At 41.9% G+C, this 19,797-nt stretch overlaps 2 protein-coding genes across 2 annotated transcripts in view; one reads left to right on the top strand and one right to left on the bottom strand.

The window, feature by feature from the left end:
• The window catches only part of rad54l (RAD54 like), a 37,320-nt gene extending 35,394 nt beyond the window's left edge, over nucleotides 1–1,926 (top strand). Inside the window, exon 18 of the mRNA XM_084307343.1 lies at nucleotides 920–1,926. Within this exon, the coding sequence (XP_084163469.1) occupies nucleotides 920–1,121 (202 nt within the window). The 3' untranslated portion in view covers nucleotides 1,122–1,926. The remainder of the gene's footprint in view (nucleotides 1–919) is intronic.
• Nucleotides 1,927–14,749: 12,823 nt separating this feature from the next.
• The window catches only part of LOC311224166 (beta/gamma crystallin domain-containing protein 1-like), a 43,753-nt gene continuing 38,705 nt past the window's right edge, over nucleotides 14,750–19,797 (bottom strand). The window contains exon 19 of the mRNA XM_084309037.1: nucleotides 14,750–19,057. Within this exon, the coding sequence (XP_084165163.1) occupies nucleotides 18,969–19,057 (89 nt within the window). The 3' untranslated portion in view covers nucleotides 14,750–18,968. The remainder of the gene's footprint in view (nucleotides 19,058–19,797) is intronic.

Here is a 19,797-nt window from a genome sequence, read left to right on the forward strand (position 1 = left end):
ACGGCGCAATCAATACTTCCATGCGTTTGGGACCTCCATGTTTTGGGGGTATTCATCAGAAAAATCGGATCCGGGATTCGGCTCCCATCAGTCGGGCAAGAACTGCGGGTTTTCAGCCTCTCTTCTCTCTCCTGGAGCTTAAGGGGGAGCTTAGTATTCCTGCCTCTGAGGAGCGCATCGCGGCTCATGCGCATGCGCGCGCTCGGCCAATCAGAGCAATTCAGAGCAACGCGGAAGCGCAAGTTGGTTGCCTAAAGTGTTCACGCCGCCTGTTTGCATCCCCCGCCTGTTTGCATCCCCCGCCTGTTTGCATCCCCCGCCTGTTTGTATCCCCCGCCTGTTTGCATCCCCCGCCTGTTTGCATCCCCCGCCTGTTTGCATCCCCCGCCTGTTTGTATCCCCCGCCTGTTTGTATCCCCCGCCTGTTTGCATCCCCCGCCTGTTTGCATCCCCCGCCTGTTTGCATCCCCCGCCTGTTTGTATCCCCCGCCTGTTTGTATCCCCCGCCTGTTTGCATCCCCCGCCTGTTTGCGTCCCCCGCCTGTTTGTATCCCCCGCCTGTTTATATCCCCCGCCTGTTTGTATCCCCCGCCTGTTTGTATCCCCCGCCTGTTTGCGTCCCCCGCCTGTTTGTATCCCCCGCCTGTTTGCGTCCCCCGCCTGTTTGCATCCCCCGCCTGTTTGTATCCCCCGCCTGTTTGTGTCCCCCGCCTGTTTGCGTCCCCCGCCTGTTTGTATCCCCCGCCTGTTTGTATCCCCCGCCTGTTTTCATCCCCTGCCTGTTTGTATCCCCGCCTGTTTGCATCCCCCCCCTAAAACCATAGCAGTCATATTGAACTACTAAGGTGTTATATATATTTCGACCTCTTTATCTCCATTAGGTTCCGCTGTTATATTTCTACCTCTTTATCTCCATTAGGTTCCGCTGTCGGCGCTGTGTGAATGACAGGCAGGTGCGGCCTCCTCCCGATGGCTCTGACTGTACGAGTGACCTGTCCCAGTGGCACCATTGCTCCGATAAGAGAGGCCTGAGGGACCCCGTGCTGCAGGCTTCCTGGGACGCCGCTGTGTCCTTCGTCTTCCACCAACGCTCTCATGAAGACCAGAGGGGCATCGTGTAGCAGGGTGGGCCATCATAACAGACCAGTGAAGACCGTACAGCAGCTCAGACAAGCAGACAAACGCTGTTTAACAGACCAGTGAAGTCAGGATAGCAGCTCAGACAAACACTGGTCAACAGACTAGTGAAGTCAGTATAGCAGCTCAGACAAACGGATAAACGCTGTTTAACAGACCAGTGAAGTCAGTATAGCAGCTCAGACAAACGGACAAACGCTGTTTAACAGACCAGTGAAGTCAGTATAGCAACTCAGACAAACGGACAAACACTGTTTAACAGACCAGTGAAGTCAGTATAGCAGCTCAGACAAACGGACAAACGCTGTTTAACAGACCAGTGAAGTCAGTATAGCAGCTCAGACAAACACTGTTTAACAGACTAGTGAAGTCAGTATAGCAGCTCAGAATGGATTATGCTTTGTCTTTGATTATGATTTGTCTTGACTCAGGGGTCTGTTGCTAGTCCTGAATTGACAGCTGTGTTCATTTTGAAAGACCTTTTGCTCCACTTTTCTGTAAATGTACCACACAGGGCTTGGTTCAAATCACTCCAATCAATTCTCAATTCAATCAATTGAGAAAGTAGATGCTCTTCAGAAATCTAAATACTGAAAACCATTTTGAAAAGGTTGTAGTATCCAACATGTGTAGAAATAATGACAATTGAATGTGAATTGCAAATCTTTTTTACAGGTTGAATTGAAAGTGAATTAAAGCCATCTCTGGCTTTCACCCTTTCCTGAGAAGAAATATTTATGTATCCAGTGTAAATATTGGTTGAAATCTTATTTATCGTACCTGTTCTTAGTAAATATTAGTAGTTCTATGTTTTTTTCCCAATGTTACAATGGTTACAATGTTATAAAATACATAACTGTTTGTTTTTGATTGATTGGTTTATTTGATGTTTGTAATTGAAGAGTACATGATACAAAATATATGCATCTCAGACAAACAACATCAAGGATAAAAAAAAACACAATAAAGAGGACTTGTTTACATTGTGGTCCTTGGTCTCAGACAGACAACTCAAGACAACAAACATGTATACAAGCATACAAAATACAAATCTAAAGTGTCAGTTCATTAAAAAAAAATTAAACGTATTACCATAAAAATATATACAATTTGATAAAATAACCAATCCTAAAAGATAATGCAATAAAAGAAACAATCCTCAAATAACTAAAACATTTTTTTAAACCACTTTGAACTGCAATTTCTGTATGAAAAGTGCTATACAAATAAAGTTGTTATTATTATTTTAAGTAGGCCTACTTCAAAACCATAATAACTGTCTAAAATAAACTAAAGATACATAGGTATTACCCTGCGGTATTTTTATCCATAAGCCAGTTTTTTAAGGTGGACTTGAATTTCCATAAGGTGTCAACCATCTTCAGGCTGTCCGTGCGGGGGGCGTGTACCTGTTCCGCAACAGTAAGTGACTTCCGGGGTAGGCCTGATTGGCCCCGACAGGCACGTGACGCGGCAAACTCAGGACGCGCAACGAGGCTGCTGAGAGCTGTCGCGCGGAAATAGGCTGTCTATTGCCATTCTCTAACACAAACTCTAACCTTAACCAGCTCCTTAACAGCGCCTAAACTTAACCGTTCTAACCTTAACCAACTCCGAAACAATGCCTAACCTTAACCTTAACCTTAACCATGCCTAACCTTAACCATAGAAAGAATATTGCCATTCTCTAAGACAAACTCTAACCTTAACCAGCTCCTTAACAGCGCCTAAACTTAACCGTTCTAACCTTAACCAACTCCGAAACAATGCCTAACCTTAACCTTAACCTTAACCATGCCTAACCTTAACCTTCAAAATTGCGAGGGTGACCCCTCTGCACAAAAAGGGCAGCAAATTAGACCCAGGCAACTACCGCCCTGTTTCTATTCTCACCTCCATCTCGAAAGTCATGGAAAAAATAGTCTACGAACAGGTCGAAAAGTACCTAGCGGAAAAAAATCTAATCTACGAATTCCAATCTGGCTTCAGAACATCCCACTCCACTGACACATGCCTTCTCTATTTGAATGACCACATCAAACAAGAGGTGGACGCAGGCAAATACTGCGGCATGGTCATGCTGGACCTACAAAAGGCCTTTGACACGGTCAATCACTCCATTCTGATTGACAAGCTAAAAGCAATTGGTTTTGATAGTCTATCAGTGAGCTGGATGCAATCCTACCTTGAGGGCAGGGAACAGATGGTGGAGGTAAACGGTACCCTATCCCCCCCTCTCACAGTGAGCTGTGGTGTTCCACAAGGAAGCATACTAGGACCGCTACTGTTCCTAATTTATGCAAATGACATGTCGTCAGCTTGTGACTGCAACTTGTTCCTGTTTGCGGACGACTCAGCCCTGCTGGTCTCTGACAAGAACAAGTTACAGGTTGAAAAAACCCTCAGCTCTGAACTAGGCAGAATCTGCATATGGCTCGCTGATAACAAACTATCATTACACATGGGCAAAACAGAGTCCATTCTCTTCGGTTCAAATAACAAACTCAGCAAGACCGACGGCTTCTCAGTTACAGTGGGTGACAATATTGTCACAAGGAAAGATGAAATTACCTACCTGGGTTCCATCCTAGAGGCTAATCTCTCCTGTGACAAAATGGCATCCAATGTAATAAAAAAAGTCAACCAACGAACTCGATTCTTGTACCGGATCTCCTCTCTGGTAAACAAGAATACCCTGAAGACTCTGGCAGGAGCACTCATTCAGGGGTACTACGACTATGCTTGCACCTCATGGTACCAAAGCACCTCAAAGGCGCTAAAAACAAAATTACAAACATCTCAAAACAAACTGGTCAGACTACTGCTTGACCTTACTCCTAGAACCCACCTCACCCCTGCCCACTTTGACAACCTAGGATGGCTTAGAGTAGATGACAGAGTACAGCAACTTGCAATGGGCCTGGTCTACAAGATACACTACACGACCAAGGTACCCATGTACATGGCAAAATACTTCCCAAAGGTCAGTGAATACCACGATCACAACACCAGAGGGAGCTCCACAAATCATGTTAAACCCAGATTCGGCTCAAATAAGGGACTAAACACGTTTCGCAATTATGCCACATCAATGTGGAACGCCCTACCCAAAGCTGTAAAGGAATGTGGATCACTACCCACTTTCAAAACCTCTCTCAAGAGACACCTACGGGAGACTGCAATGCAACACTGGCCCCTGTAAATATCCTAACCCAACCCCCTCCAATGTACAGTCATTTACCTAGTATGGTCTTGTCAATAGTCCAATGTACAATTTTGTTTGTTTGTACAGAGTCCCCCCCCCCCTCAATGTACAGTTTTGCTTGTTTATACAATGTGCCCCCCCCACCCACCTCCAATGTAAATTACCCAGTATGGTTGTCAATATCCCAGTGTACCCAACCCCCCCCACCCAACCTCCTCCAATGTACAGTTTCTACGTCAAATGTATATACTCCCTTTTCTTGACTCCTTCTGTATCACAAACAGTACTGTATTTGCAAATCTGGTATGTCATAAATGTATAGATGTAGCAGTACTGACTATCTGTATGTCATGTATGTCATATATGTCCTGATGAATTGAAAATGGGGGACCCTGGTGTAAACAAGACGAAAGTCTTTCTCTGGTCTGCATCCCCTTAACAATTGTGTGTATTGAGCTGTACTGTATTGTACCCATTCTGCAATCTGTTAATAAAGTTTTCAATCAATCAATCAAACCGGCGAAAGAATACACGTTAAAAAAAAAATCACGTTAAAAAAAAAAGATTTGATGGGATTCGAACTCACCAACAACGGACCGCAGGATCGCAGGACCGCTGCTCTGCCAGGTGAGCTATAGCGCTGAATGAGAGTCATGGCGTATTTGGACGGTTACGTAATTCCGTAAGCTCTGCCGCTCGGCTCCGCGGAGCGTGCCGCGCGGCAGAGAAAGTTGCGCGTCACGTGCCTGTCGGGGCCAATCAGGCCTACCCCGGAAGTCACTTACTGTTGCGGAACAGTTACACGCGTCCGGCGGAGTCTGTTCCACAATAGAGCAGTGAGTATACATTTATTTTATTTTATTTTTTGCCATACAGCTCTTGAATTTGATGGGAACAATGTTGTAGGAGCTCCCTCTGGTGGAGTAATTCTGCATATCACTGACCTTGACAAAGCAAGTTTGAAGATATTTAGGGACAGCGCTGTGCATAATCTTATGGATTACAGTTTAATTTCTTTAACTCTTTCCTCCACTCAGCCATTTAATTAATAATAATAATACATGTTATTTGTATAGCGCTTTTCAAAGACGCTGACAATAGGCAAAACAAAGAACCACAGGGAAAAAAGCAACAGTATGAATACACAAGAACATAAAACCACGAGTAACTAACAATCAACAAATACAGAAGCCAGTAGGGGAGAAATCGGGGAAGTAAGTAAGGGAAACCGAGGGGCAGGTGACGGAGATGAAAGTAGGGAAGGGGAAAGGGAGGTGGAGGGTGGTTATATTATATTCTTGGGAGAACAAGTAGGTTTTGATGCTGGCGGAGTGGAGAGGGAGAATGTGAGTCCTGGGAGGGATGGAGTGAAAGTTATAGTCTAACCAGTTTATTTTGGGATGTCTGGAGTTTGTTTTTCAGGGCCTTGGTAACACCTGTGTACCAGGAGGTACAAGCATGATGGCATTGGAAGCCCAGACCGAGGGAGATTGATGGTCAATTGGTGTTTCTTCCATTTTCAAATTATCGCACCAACAGTTGACTCCTTCTCACCAAGCTACTTGGCAATGGTCCCCCAAGCCATCAGACTCGTCAACAGTCCATTGACGCCCCATAATCCCCCCCCCACCCGACTACACTTGAGAAACACTGTTGCTGTAGATAAACGATTGCCCATTGCATTTTACACACTGCTAAAATTTGCACATTGCACATCACCATTTTGTTATTTCAATTTTATATAGTATATCTACAACCTGATATGCAATGCACACTTTTTTTTAGAACCGTATAGTAATCTTTATTTTAGTCATCTTATAAGACAAGCAGGACAAGGTCTTACATGGCAACTTACAACTTACATGGCTGTGGCTAGCTAGCTATAGCTAACGTTAATGTAGCTAGCTAGCTAAAGTTACTCAGTCCATCTCTCAAGCCAGCCACGTATAGTGTGTTGTTAGCTTTCTCAGATACAACTGCACTGTTCTCATTTTTCCTTTTCACAGAAGAGGCCTACTACCCCCCAATATGCATCGCTTTGGCTTCTTCAGTATTAATGAGGCATTTCACTTAAAACAGGGCTCGTAATAACTAAGGCTGTCAAAGTTAACGCAATATTAACGCACAATTCTTTTAACGCCACTATTCTTTTTAACGCTTTAATAAAAAAAAAATGAGGAAGGGGCAAGAGAAAAAGCTGGGAGAGTGAGAGAGAGGGGGGGTGTGAGTACTCAGCCCTTGTGTGGGTGAATGTAACAAGTTCCTAACTTTTTCTTTCCCCTATTATTTCATGCACACTTTATTCATTGTTTTAAATTATTATTTTCTTTTAAGTTATTTTGTGCATCACTCTGTTTTGAATTTGATGCAAATTTGCAATGCATGAGGGTCATCCTTTTGTGTTAAATGGCTGCATAAAGCAAGCATTTGTTGACTCAATTTGATAAGAGTATTAAAACTTGAAAAAGATCCGTTTAAGGTAGATTTAGAACAGATACAAAATATGTGATTAATTTGCGATTAATCGCGAGTTAACTATGGACAATCATAGTTAACTCGATACCAGTATATCCTGCGTTGGTGGCGAGCGCCTTGCGCACTGCGCCACCCGGCCGCCACGATTAATCATATTCAATATTTTAATCGATTGACAGCCTTAGTAATAACACAAGATAGCTTTTGAAAAGTCTTGTGTGTGCGAGATATAAACAGAAAAATGTGACATGGTTGGACTTGCGGTCGGCAGAAACTAGTTTTATGTAGTTTTATCAAATCTAGACACGGAATTGTAAGAGGTTATGATGGGGTTTAAATTCGGTGACAGTAACGTTATTTGACCGCTACTTTACACAAACATTCTAAATACACGTACCCATAAAGACGCATAAAGACAGACCCTCCAAAGCAGAGTCATTGACACGTTCATTAAACCCGATGGAAAGTGTATCCAGTTTATCGAAATCCACTTGAGAACAGCTGTGGATCAAAAAACATTCGTCAGGGCTGCCGGGTGGTGCATCGGACTAAGCGTCTGTCCACCACCACAGAGACAGTGGGATCGAATCCAGCTGTCGTGCTTCCGGGTTGGCCGACAGTCCATACTAGCACGATTGGCAGTGTTAGAGGGTGGGAAACCCGGCGAGGGTGGGTCCTGGTCGTTGTAAACAGTGACTCCTACAGTTCGGTCGGGGCGCCTGCACAGCAAGGGAAGGATCTAAGAGAGGTAGTGTGACCTTCCACACGTTACACTCTCCCAGTGAGAGTCCGCGCTGCCAGGTGAAAAGAAGCGGTGGGCTGGGTACACATGTGTCGGAGGAAGCATGTCTCTGCCTTCCCGGACCAACGGTAGGGGGTATAGTGCGCAACGACCAGGAAGGGTATTGGGAATTGGCATAACGACTAACATTGGGATGGGAGAAAAACTGAAAAAAGAAGGAGGAAAAAGATAATAAAAAAAGAAATAAAAAAAAAACATTCGTCATCGGAAGAACTATCCGGTGCAGAGACATTGAAGTCCAATATGTACTCGTTCATTAGATCCGATGCATCAATTGCTGTTCCTGATGCAGATAACTTATTAAGTGTAGCTGCTAGTTTGTGCATCCATCATGCCAATTCCAATTGTAAACAAGCCCACCCAAGCCTTCATTCAAATGTAAATCTAACTCCTCCCCACCGCAAGAAGGACAGCGGTGAGACAACGTCTCAGAACAGCATGACTTTATACAAAGTAATATTACCTTTATAATAAGATACTATAACTTTTATAGTAAACATGTTCTTAAACATTCAAAGTGTGATAAAAAAAAAAAAAAACACCAACAAGAAAAAATAACAGCTTTGTTTTGATTTGACTCGAAATGCTCCGGTAACATGGCAGCGGTGATACACATACTTCTGTCTCAAGACTTAGTCCTGCATGTACAAATCTGCATGTTGGTGTGAATTTATGTGTGCCATTATTACTACCAACTGTAATATTTGTGGAATATTACTATAATGAGCTGTATGTATATGAACCAAGCATCACACTGTAATGTACCTGTACTTTATACGTGACAATAAACTACTACTACTACTACTAAATGCCGTCGGCCTGTTGGGGTTTATCTCTGTATTCTTTTAATGTTGGCCAGTTGAGGAGATTCACTTTTAAATCACATCAACAACAAAATCTGGAGCATAAAACTGTTTTAGAACATGAGAAATACTAACTGAATGAATGCAAAACACACACAAAATCTGAACTCTTCATTGGTGTACTTCTCTCTTCTCCAGGTACAATTGCTGCATTGCTCCCCAACAACAAGCAGAGATATGAATGAGTCAAGGCCCCACTGCTGTGACCAGTGTGGAAAGTGCTTCACCAGAAAGGCCACTATTCTAATACACCAGCGCATTCATACAGGAGAGAAGCCTTACTACTGTGACCAATGTGGAACGCGCTTCAGTACTTCTGGAGAATTAAAGAAACACCAGCTTATTCATACAGGAGAGAAGCCCTACCACTGTGACCATTGTGAGAAGAGCTTCAGTCGATTAGGACAGTTAAAGAGTCACCAGCACATTCATACAGGAGAGAAGCCTTATAACTGTGACCAGTGTGAGAAGAGCGTCCATAGATATGATGGCTTAAAGGGGAACTATCTTATAAATGGCCTTTTCCAGTGTTTAGCATTATTTTCTAGCTATGTGGACTTATATTAATATGATCTGTCTCTAATGCTCAATTTGGCGCATTCTTCCAATTCTCATCTCACAATATTGTCCCTCACTCAAGTGAGTCATCTGAAATTTAGCGTATATGTGACGTCAGAGGTTTCTCATCTGCATAATAACGCCCGCCCCATCTATGCTTGTAGCCAACTGCCAGCCACCTGTATTACTCATTAAGAGAGACCGCTTGGCCCCTGCGCGTCAATGTCTCTCTCTCTCTCTCTCTCTCTCTCTCTCTCTCTCTCTCTCTCTCTCTCTCTCTCTCTCTCTCTCTCTCTCTCTCTGTCTCTCTCTCTCTGTCTCTCTCTCTCTCTCTCTCTCTCTCTCTCTCGCTGTCACTCAAATCGCATTCCGAGTATGGGCGGAGCCCAGCCTCAAAACAGCTTAAAATTTTGAGGTAGAAAAAGGAGTAAAGAAATGTTTTTGAGTACTTGATTAAAAATACAAAACAATGATTTTTTTTTTGAAAAAAACCTTACAGATGTGTTCCATAAACTCACAGGAATTGTGTAAAATTGCCCAAATAGTAAAAGAATTAGTAAAATAGTTCCCCTTTAAAGAAACACCAGTGCATTCATACAGGAGAGAAGCCTTACCACTGACCAGTGTGAGAAGAGCTTCAGTACATCTGACCACTTAAAGATACACCAGTGCATTCATACAGGAGAGAAGCCCTACCACTGTGACCAGTGTGAGAAGAGCTTCAGTACATATGGCCACTTACAGATACACCAGCGCATTCATACAGGAGAGAAGCCTTAAAGACAGGAAACACATGGGGGAAACATTTCATTCGTCATTCAATTTAAAGACACACCAGCACATTCATACAGGAGAGAAGCCTTACCACTGTGACCAGCATGTCCACCTCCATCACGAAAAAGGCCCAGCAGCGTCTGTACTTCCTCAGGCAAGGTCAAACGCCACCTGCTGGTCCGATTTTATACTGCCATCATTCAAAACATACTCACCTCATCAATCATAGTCTGGTACGGTTCTGCACAAAAACATTCACAAACGTCAGCGCATCATCAACCAGGCCTCTAAAATTATAGGTTGTGACCTTCCCTCCCTGGACTCCCATCTTCACCTCCCGCACAACTGCCTGTGCCAGAAAAATTGCAAAGGACCGCTCACACTCAACACACCCCCTGTTTCAGCCCCTGCCCTCAGGTAGGCGCTTCAAGTCCATCCTTGCAAAAACCACCCACTTCAAGGACAGCTTCTTCCCAACAGCTATTCGGACCCTGAACTCTCTTGGCCCCCCTCTCCCCCTTACACTAACCAAGCTCCTGACCAGATGGACTAGTCTCTTCCATGTGTTATGTTGTGCCGTGTCATGTGCTGTATTTATGTATTTATTGTGTCATGTTGTGCTGTATTATGTATTTATTGCTGGGAAGGGGGTAAATGTATCCATGTTCCTGTTTTATGTACTGTATATCCAGAGCTTCAATACACTCTGTACCGAACACAAATACCACCAACCTGGTTGTGTGGCAATAAAGGTATCTTGTATCTTGTTCAGACAATCTCAAGACTTAAAGAAGCACAAATATATTCCAGTATATTCATTCAAAGTGTCAAACCCTAAAATTGTGTAGAACGCGATGTTACAGGCAGCCATGTTGGAAGACAAAGAACTACACAAACATTCAGTGCAAGGCCTCTATTAAAACACAGATTTCCAAATCTTCTTATGACCACCTGCAACATTATTTCATCATTTATTTCCTTTGTTGAACCAGACAAGGCTTTAGCTCCACTATTTTCAACTTGATTAACAACCAGGAAATGCCCAAGAGAACGTATTGTATTGTGTTTGTAATCCATCCATCAAAGGAATCGTGGTTACATCAAGATTGTGCCATGAAGGCAGTGTTATGTTTATGTGATCTATTTACAATGATGACATGTCTCTGCATATATAGATTAATAATGCTGTGTGGAGCACATAATCCTCTCAAAGTAACTCTGAAGTAACATGTTTATGCATTCAAGATATATCTCTTGATCTTTACAGTAAATCTATTATATTGTTACAATATATTTTTCACGTTCTGTTTATACAGTTATATTCATTTTAGTCTCATCATTGAGCAGTCCTTGAATATATAGGTAGTACTAATCTTGTAGTTCCACTTAGATGGAAAGACACGCAGGACACAACTGCCATAGAGAAGATTGTATTATGTGATTGAATGGAAGAAACTTCTTGATTTAAAACGATACAGCACATTTTCAATCTTTAGAAATCAAATGTATTGCAGTTGACAAAGAGTCAACCATCAATATTGTCTGCTCTAGGAGTGGAGACCACTAGTCACCACCTCTCACTTGTGTTTCAGAAACCTTGTTTAAATATGCTGATACTAACGCATATACATGTGAACAAATATTTGATTGTGTGCCCAGGTAAACGAGAAGCCATTCATTCTGATTTCAATTATCAATATTAAGATCTGGGGGAAAGCCCAATGCCAGTGATTTATACATATTTAGATATTTCAGGAGCGGTCATTACAGCTGAAGTGAACTCCTATCGAGCAGAGTATGTAAAGCCTTAGCTGGTTCAGATATGGTTAATCCAGCTGCCCTGTGATCAGATGAATCCATATTATTTATTTTTCCGACATCAAATGCGTAATTTCTTATCGTACAAATATTGTCATATTTATTTTAATTATGATTAATTAATTAATTCCAAGGAGGCCTGTATGGTTGACATGAAGGAATCATTATGATTCCTCCCAAATAAAGCCATTAAGAACACGGAGCACAGTAGACTGTCAAGTTAAGTGTGCTCCTCAGCGCTCATAAATCCTGCTCTCAGTCACGGCCGAATCCAATCTTAGGGACGGTTGGGGAATCCCACAACCGGCCCTAATATGTCTCAAATGGCCCTAGGAGCAAATTTTTTGTCATAAATCCGATGGAGAATGAGACCCAATGACTATAATGATAAGACTAAATAGAATGTATACTAAAACAGTGCTCCATCAAATTGATAAGCGTATTAGTAGAGTGTGTGATGTGTGCAAAACACACACGAAAACTGTATGCATAATGTTCATGGAGTGCGGGGGCCTGCAGGGGATTTCATGCAGGGCTGAAAGAGGGCATGAGGGTGAACTGGGGAATGGAAAAGAAAAGATGTAGATTGGAATAAATATTTTCACCCCGACAGTTGAAAAACGTCACGCTAAAGTGCCGTATTGAGTGGCGGAAATTAGAGGGTGTGCCCTATTGGTGCCCCTCCAATGGTTAAACTTGACCATGTGCCCCCACAGTTGAAAAACATCACGCAAAAGTGCCCCTTTGAGTGGATAAAATTAGAGGGTGCGCCCTATTGGTGCCCTTCCAAATTCCAATGGTCTAAATTTGACCATGTGCCCCCACGGTTGAAAAACGTCATGCTAAAGTGCCCTATTGGCTGCCCTTCACATGGGAAAACATAGCAAGAAGAAATTTGCAAACCAAAACAACATACTTTATACTTATAGCACATGCATGAGCCTCGTCTCTTTTGAAAGATGACATTCTGAAGTGTCTGATTCCAGAAAGAAAATTCACCTTTAGTGCTAATGAAATAGAGTAACATAGGTCTGAACTTGAGTTGTAGAAAAACTTGTTACTCAAGTTCTTCTGTAGTAGTTAGTAGTCCAGAGGTAGTATTTCCCCAGAAGGTGGTATGGCTTAAAAAACTCCAGATATCCATATCCTGAAGCCTCATGTAGTACATGTCCAAATTTCATAAAGATCCATTCAGAAATGAGTGATTAGGAGTGATTTTGGTAAACTGTGTACAAAAGAAAAACTCAGTTTTCTCATAGACTTCAATTCATTCAGCTGTTTTTCTCTTCCTGTTTTCGCTCGTACATTTTTTACCTAGATCCCTGATTCATACATCCCCAGATCATTGGAAAGCCACACTCATTGGCTACAACCCTCCACAATCATTTTCGGGATCGCCAAATGATTGACGGAACTAGAGCCCCAAGAGTCGGGAGTGGTATTTTGCACAATACCGTGTACTTTGCACAAGCCTCAAATACCGGCATGTAACTCGAGAACCGCTGAACGGATTTTCAGCAACAAACACGCCTTCAATTTGATATATATATATATATAGTATTACAAAATATGCACACCCGAGCCACTAGTGGTCGCCAAAGTGCCGGTGGGCAAATCGTCCTAAAAAGGGCCCACATGCAGCTTAAGAGGATAACTTAATTAATGAGTGGATAAAATGTGATGCAGCTTACTAGGGCAGGCTTGATGATGACAGTCTAGGGGTGTTGCCAAATAGTTAAACCCTGCTTATATTCAAAACATATTATATGGCCATTAGCTAATTTTTTTTTTGTTTTTGCTAGGGGCTGATAGGCTAATATCTAGCTAACATTTAGATGTTTCTCAATCTGCACTGTACCTATTTTCCCCCAATGTATCCTTTAGGTTAGAGTAAGTTAGATTAACTGTATTTGAAAGTAAAAGACAAAATAAATAGTTGACAATGATGAAACGTTTAAAATACTCATTCCCAATCCCATTGTTGAAAACATACTGTGGTGATCGCAGCCGATCACTGAAGAATGATGAACTGAAGCTGATCAAAACCCAGCTCAGAAACCGATGTGGGGAAAAAAGGCTCTCTGATCTTATGCTGCTTTCAATTCATGCAGGATATACCCATTGATCATGTTCAGGTCATTGATAAACAGATGGCCAAAAGAAGAATTCTGCTATGATTCCACCATCTCCCTTCCGTTGCGGCAATGGAGAGCCAGCGCAAACAAATCTGTCCCTGCTTCTCCTGCAGCAAGCGCCCATCAGCCTCCCTAGCCGCTCAGCCTCCCCAGGTCCTAAAGCTACGCTGAACTAAACACACCGGCTTAATTTATTTTCAAATAAAACAGTTTTATGATATTTATTTAATTCTGAGGATGTCTGTAGAATCGACGTGAACGCAATCACTAACGATTTCTCCCAAATGAAGCCGTTAAAAACATATGGGTGCAGCGCATACCATATGTCCTTTTCGAGTTCATAAATCATGTTCAGACTTGTGCTGGAAATGCCCAGGCTGAGTGGGTTGGGGTTCAGAACTCTATTTAAACATGTACTTATGTGACACAATCTTGATTATGGGTTCAAATGACTGAAATGAGAGCGCTGTTCTTACCAAAACCATTGTCATTTGATTTGATGAGTAAAACATTTGTTGAATGTGTTGTGTGACAGTCGACCTTCCCTGGTTATATAAAGATACACAAATACGAGCCACTGAGACACTAGCTAACAGGAGTTTAACCATTTCACTACCACACTACATAAGGTTAACCTTTCACTACCACACTACAGAAAGTTAACCTTTCACTACCACACTACAGATGGTTAACCATCTGTAGTGTGGTAGTGAAATGGTTAACCTTATGTATTGTTGCAGTGAAAGGGTTAATCATTTGGTAGTGTGGTAGTGAAAGTGTTAACAGAAACATTATATGCCCCCATATGCAGGTGGCAGCTACTGGTAATGATATTACACATGTGTATACTTTATGTACTGGATGAAATGGACACGAAGTGATTATATATTACTTGCAGAAGACATGATGTATTTCTTCCAGAAGTGATTATATGTTGTGTAAATGAGGTTGTTAAGAAAGCATAAAAGACAACCAACCGTTTATTGTTTTCAAATGTAACAGCGTTCTCTTCAACATTCACATTATTTACATTCTATTGAAGACACATTGGTACAGTAAGCACCGTTATTGCAGTGCTATGTTGAAATGGATCTGATCGTAAATCTACACACTTGATGCTTTTGTGCAGCTCCATGCTGTAAACTAGAAGAGCAGTCGGAGAGACGCCTACAGAGCAAAGCCTCCCGTCTGGGTAACGTCAGCAACAGTATATACACCTGCTATGAAAACCTGTATAGGACAGGGTTATATTTCATTCCTGCCATGGAGAAAGACACCCCACTAGAATTGACCTCAACTGTTGGACTGCTGTCACCGCCCACTCGGCACTCTCACTGAAGCACTGGGACGTTTATGAACCACAGCGGTGCACTTGATGATGCACCACTTCCAATTCTACTCCTACGACCATGAATGGTATCTTAAATCAGCACAAGTAGTTGTATTTCACTTGTAAAGGAAGACAAGATTACAATTGGGCATTAAATACTTAACCTACAAACATGAAACTGTTGTGACGGCACAATGTCCATGTAACTACACACATGCAACAACTGTTGTGACGGCACAATGTCCATGTAACTACACACATGCAACTGTTGTGACGGCACAATGTCCATGTAACTACACACATGAAACTGTTGTGACAGCACAATGTCCATGTAACTACACACATGAAACTGTTGTGACAGCACAATATCCATGTAACCAAGAGATTTGCCTGATATTTATTCCCTGATGCACACTGTAGGTGTTTCACCTACAACACGAGGCATTGGCATGTTGTGAAGTGTTGTCAGAGAACTGATTACAGGAGTCTAGAGGAATGTTTACCCTCATTATTGATTTCAATGGGCAATGATGGAAATGAATAAAAATAAAAAACTTGCCATTGAGCAATTTGGAAAATATTCGGGTCCTGGGCCTACAGTCAGCCTATGTGCCATGTTTCATCAAACTCTGATCAGAACCGTATGAGTTATAGCTGATATGGATACACAGATACACTGATATGGACAGACAGACATGATTGGAACACCCCTCACCAGGATCCACACGTGAATGTACAATATTATAACTTTACAAAACTTTACAAACAAGTAATTACAAACACCATGTACCTTTCTCTCAAAAAAAGAAAAGAAAGAAAAGGCCTCTTTGGAGTGTTACACCTGTTTATCAAGCTACATTAACTCAACAGGATCTTTAGTGTGTTACACCTGTTTATCAAGCTACATTAACTCAACGGGATCTTTAGTGTGTTACACCTGTTTATCAAGCCACATTAATTCAACAGGATCTTTAGTGTGTTACACCTGTTTATCAAGCCACATTAACTCAACAGGATCTTTAGTGTGTTACACCTGTTTATCAAGCCACATTAACTCAACAGGATCTTTAGTGTGTAGTGTGTTACACCTGTTGAATCAATACTAGAGTACCATACAGACGCAGCATCAACACAGGGCTGGGTTAAAAAATAGTGTGAAGAGCTGGGACTGACGTTTTAAGCCTGACCCTAACCATAAAGAAATGTTCTCCAAAACCAAGCCAGATTAAAGACCGAAATTGCTAATAATTTTCTAATGATAAACAGCTAATAACAATGGACCTCTTTCACCAACATTGTCTTACGTTTTCTCTTAGGACAACCTCCTTGGAAGTTCATAAGAGAAAGCCTAGGACCGTTACCACCGGATTCATCAACACATGGAGAGGTTGTCTTAACTTGCCAAATGATCGCAGCTGCGGACTCCTGAATGATCGTACGTCACTGGGGAGCGCGTTCTCGTAGACCCGATTTGCATACACACACGCATTATAATGCGAGGGCCGTGTGCAAAACAAGGGTCAGCATTGCATCCCCTTATTCAACAAGTAGCGCGGAAGCGATTTGCGACTGATCAAAATTAGATTCGATTCAAATGTATTGTCATCATACAGCACACTATAGATATAGGGGAATAGACTGTATTAATATTGCATATTTATACCATCTTATTTCGTGCTCCTGGCCACCTGCCTCAGCGCACAACACACACATGCGCGCACGCATACTGTATAGTCTACGTGCGTAATGATTTGTTTTATTAGATTGCAGATACTCTATGCGCTGCATACAGTACACCAGCGGTGCCACGCTTATTCTCTGACACCCTTGTTTGAGTATTACTGAAGTGATGTTTAGTTCTTGAGAAATTGTAAACTGTATCTAATAGTGACAAAATCAAGTAAGTCATCATGTTTATTCATCCTACATCCCTGCTGTCGGACTTGGACAGCACGTCTGTTGTCCGGGCAAGATGAGCAGTGGAATGTTTATCCAGTGGCTCTTACAATGTATACAATAAGCAATGTCCAATGTTTATAAAACCAACAATAAATAATAACAATATTTATCTGATTTATTTAGTTATTTATTCACCGTCATTTGCAGTGTTTGTGTAGTGCTATTATTTATTTTCGGACATCACGATGCATCGTTGAGGCATGACTGTAAATGCAAAACGTAATTTCTTATCATACAAATATTGTCGTATTTATTATTATTATGATTATTTAATTCCAAGGATGTCTGTAGAGTCGTTGTGAATGCAATCACCATGATTCCTCCCAAATAAAGCCCTTACGAACACGGCCAGTCTGTCCGACTTAGGACTGCTCTTCAGCGCTCCTAAATCCTGCTCTTAGTTAAGAGGGAATCCCTGAGAAGGGACTGTTCGTGAATCCCAAAATCGGCCCGAAAATGTCTTAAGTGGAGCTAGGAGAAATATTTTCCTTAACTTTTTTCTTAAGTCCGTTGGTGAATGAGACCCATTATTTTTCTAACTTGAGCCTGACCAAATTTAAGACATTCAGCCAGACCTGGGTATATATACAAAGCTGCTGTTCTTTGGTTTGATCTTCTGGAAGTAAACAACTAGCTACATAGTGCACTTTTAAATTATATTCTAAATCACTGTTACATAATAACCAGAATAACAGAAGAAGACTTTAAATAGACGAGAATAACAGAAGAAGAGAAGTCTGTTGAATAGACCAGAATAACAGAAGAAGAAAAGCCTGGATCTAAATAACTGTTCAAATAGACCAGAATAACAGAAGAAGAAAAGCCTGGATCTTAATCACTGTTGAATAGACCAGAATAACAGAAGAAGAGAAGTCTGTTGAATAGACCAGAATAACAGAAGAAGAAAAGCCTGGATCTAAATAACTGTTCAAATAGACCAGAATAACAGAAGAAGAAAAGCCTGGATCTAAATAACTGTTCAAATAGACCAGAATAACAGAAGAAGAGAAGCTTATATCTTCACATTCATTCTGCATTAAAGGAACACTCCATGAATAAAAGCTGATAATACTGTATGCTTATAATCAGACACATCCCAAAACGATAAGCCTTCTAGTCCAAATTAATTTGGCTTGAGAGTTATTGAGTTAAAGAGTTGAGATGTCATCATGATATTACACATGCCAAAGACTTTGCATATACATTTTAAGAACTGTCAATCATTCACTATGGCCATGATATTTTTCATTTATATGCATTACTTCCTGGAATAATATAAATCATAATGACATCACACATGTTAACTCGCTAACTCTCAAACCAAATTAATTGGTACAAGCCAGTTTATAGTTTCAGGATATGTGTGATAGTATGCGCATAATAAATTAGATACATTTCTTTGGTGGAGTGTTCCTTGGCTTTTAAACTTTACATAATTCCAACCACTGTTTCAAACGCTGAGCAACGTTAACGACAGTGAGCCAAAATACCACATTACAGAGCTCACTAGGAGCGCATTGTAGAAGTAGAGTCCCACGATGGAGCTGCGTCACAGAGCTCGGTCCCCTGACAGAACTGCTGCGTCACAGAGCTCAGTCCCTCCCCTGACAGAACTGCTGCGTCACAGAGCTCAGTCCCCTGAAAGAACTGCTGCGCCACAGAGCTCGGTCCCCTGACAGAACTGCTGCACCATAGAGCTCAGTCCCTCCCCTGACAGAACTGCTGCACCACAGAGCTCAGTCTCCTGACAGAACTGCTGCGTCACATAACTCAGTCCCCTGACAGAAATGCTGCATCACAGAACTCAGTCTCCTGACAGAACCGCTGCACCACAGAGCTCAGTCTCCTGACAGAACCGCTGCGTCACAGAGAGCCAAAAGCTGCGTCACTGAGCACTGAGGCCCGCATCCCATTACAGAATCTCCAGGGACCATCTTTGGTTCTGCTTCCTCTCATCAAGTGTGTTGAGGATCACCTGGTTCTTGTCATACTGTTGACCACCTGAGAAACAAAGAGCACAAAATCAGTTTCTCCTTCCTTATTACTGCACATGTATGCCTGTGTAACCTTCAGTTAAAGCCAACTCTGTGTGGCTAAATGTACCTCTTAAAGATCTCAACTGTGCGTCTGTCTCAAGGACAATAAATACTGTCCCCTTTATCATTAGTTGGCCTTATTTGATTATTCATTTCTGATATTTCTTTATATTTTTCAAAACGTACCTATTTTTATCCAAAAAAAGCTAAAGACATGGGTGGTATGGGTATCCCTATGGGTATTCCTAATTGTATTCATTACTATTGGTCCTGTAATATCAGCAGGGAGCAGGTGGATATGGAATTAACTTAATCAAAACAGTCTCTTAACGCTGATCAGTTTGATGAGTTCACAACTACCTTTACCTCTGAATCTTAGTTTAAACTCAGTGGTCAAAAACACAATGAAGATTTGGAGCCAGTTCAGAAAGCATTTAGTCTTACAAACGCTTCCAGTTCAGAAATCATTTTGGCCACAAACGCTTCCAGTCTCCTATTGCCCCTTCCTGTGACCTGTGACCTGTGACAACCAGTTTATTAGAGATCAGTGCAGTGGATCCGTTTATTAGGGATCAGTGCAGTGGATCAGTTTATTAGAGATCAGTGCAGTGGATCCGTTTATTAGGGATCAGTGCAGTGGATCCGTTTATTAGGGATCAGTGCAGTGGATCCGTTTATTAGGGTCCCCTATAAGAAGCACAGGTC

Source organism: Notolepis coatsorum, assembly GCF_963971535.1.
Source record: "Notolepis coatsorum genome assembly, chromosome: 2".
Taxonomy (NCBI): Eukaryota; Metazoa; Chordata; class Actinopteri; order Aulopiformes; family Paralepididae; genus Notolepis; species Notolepis coatsorum.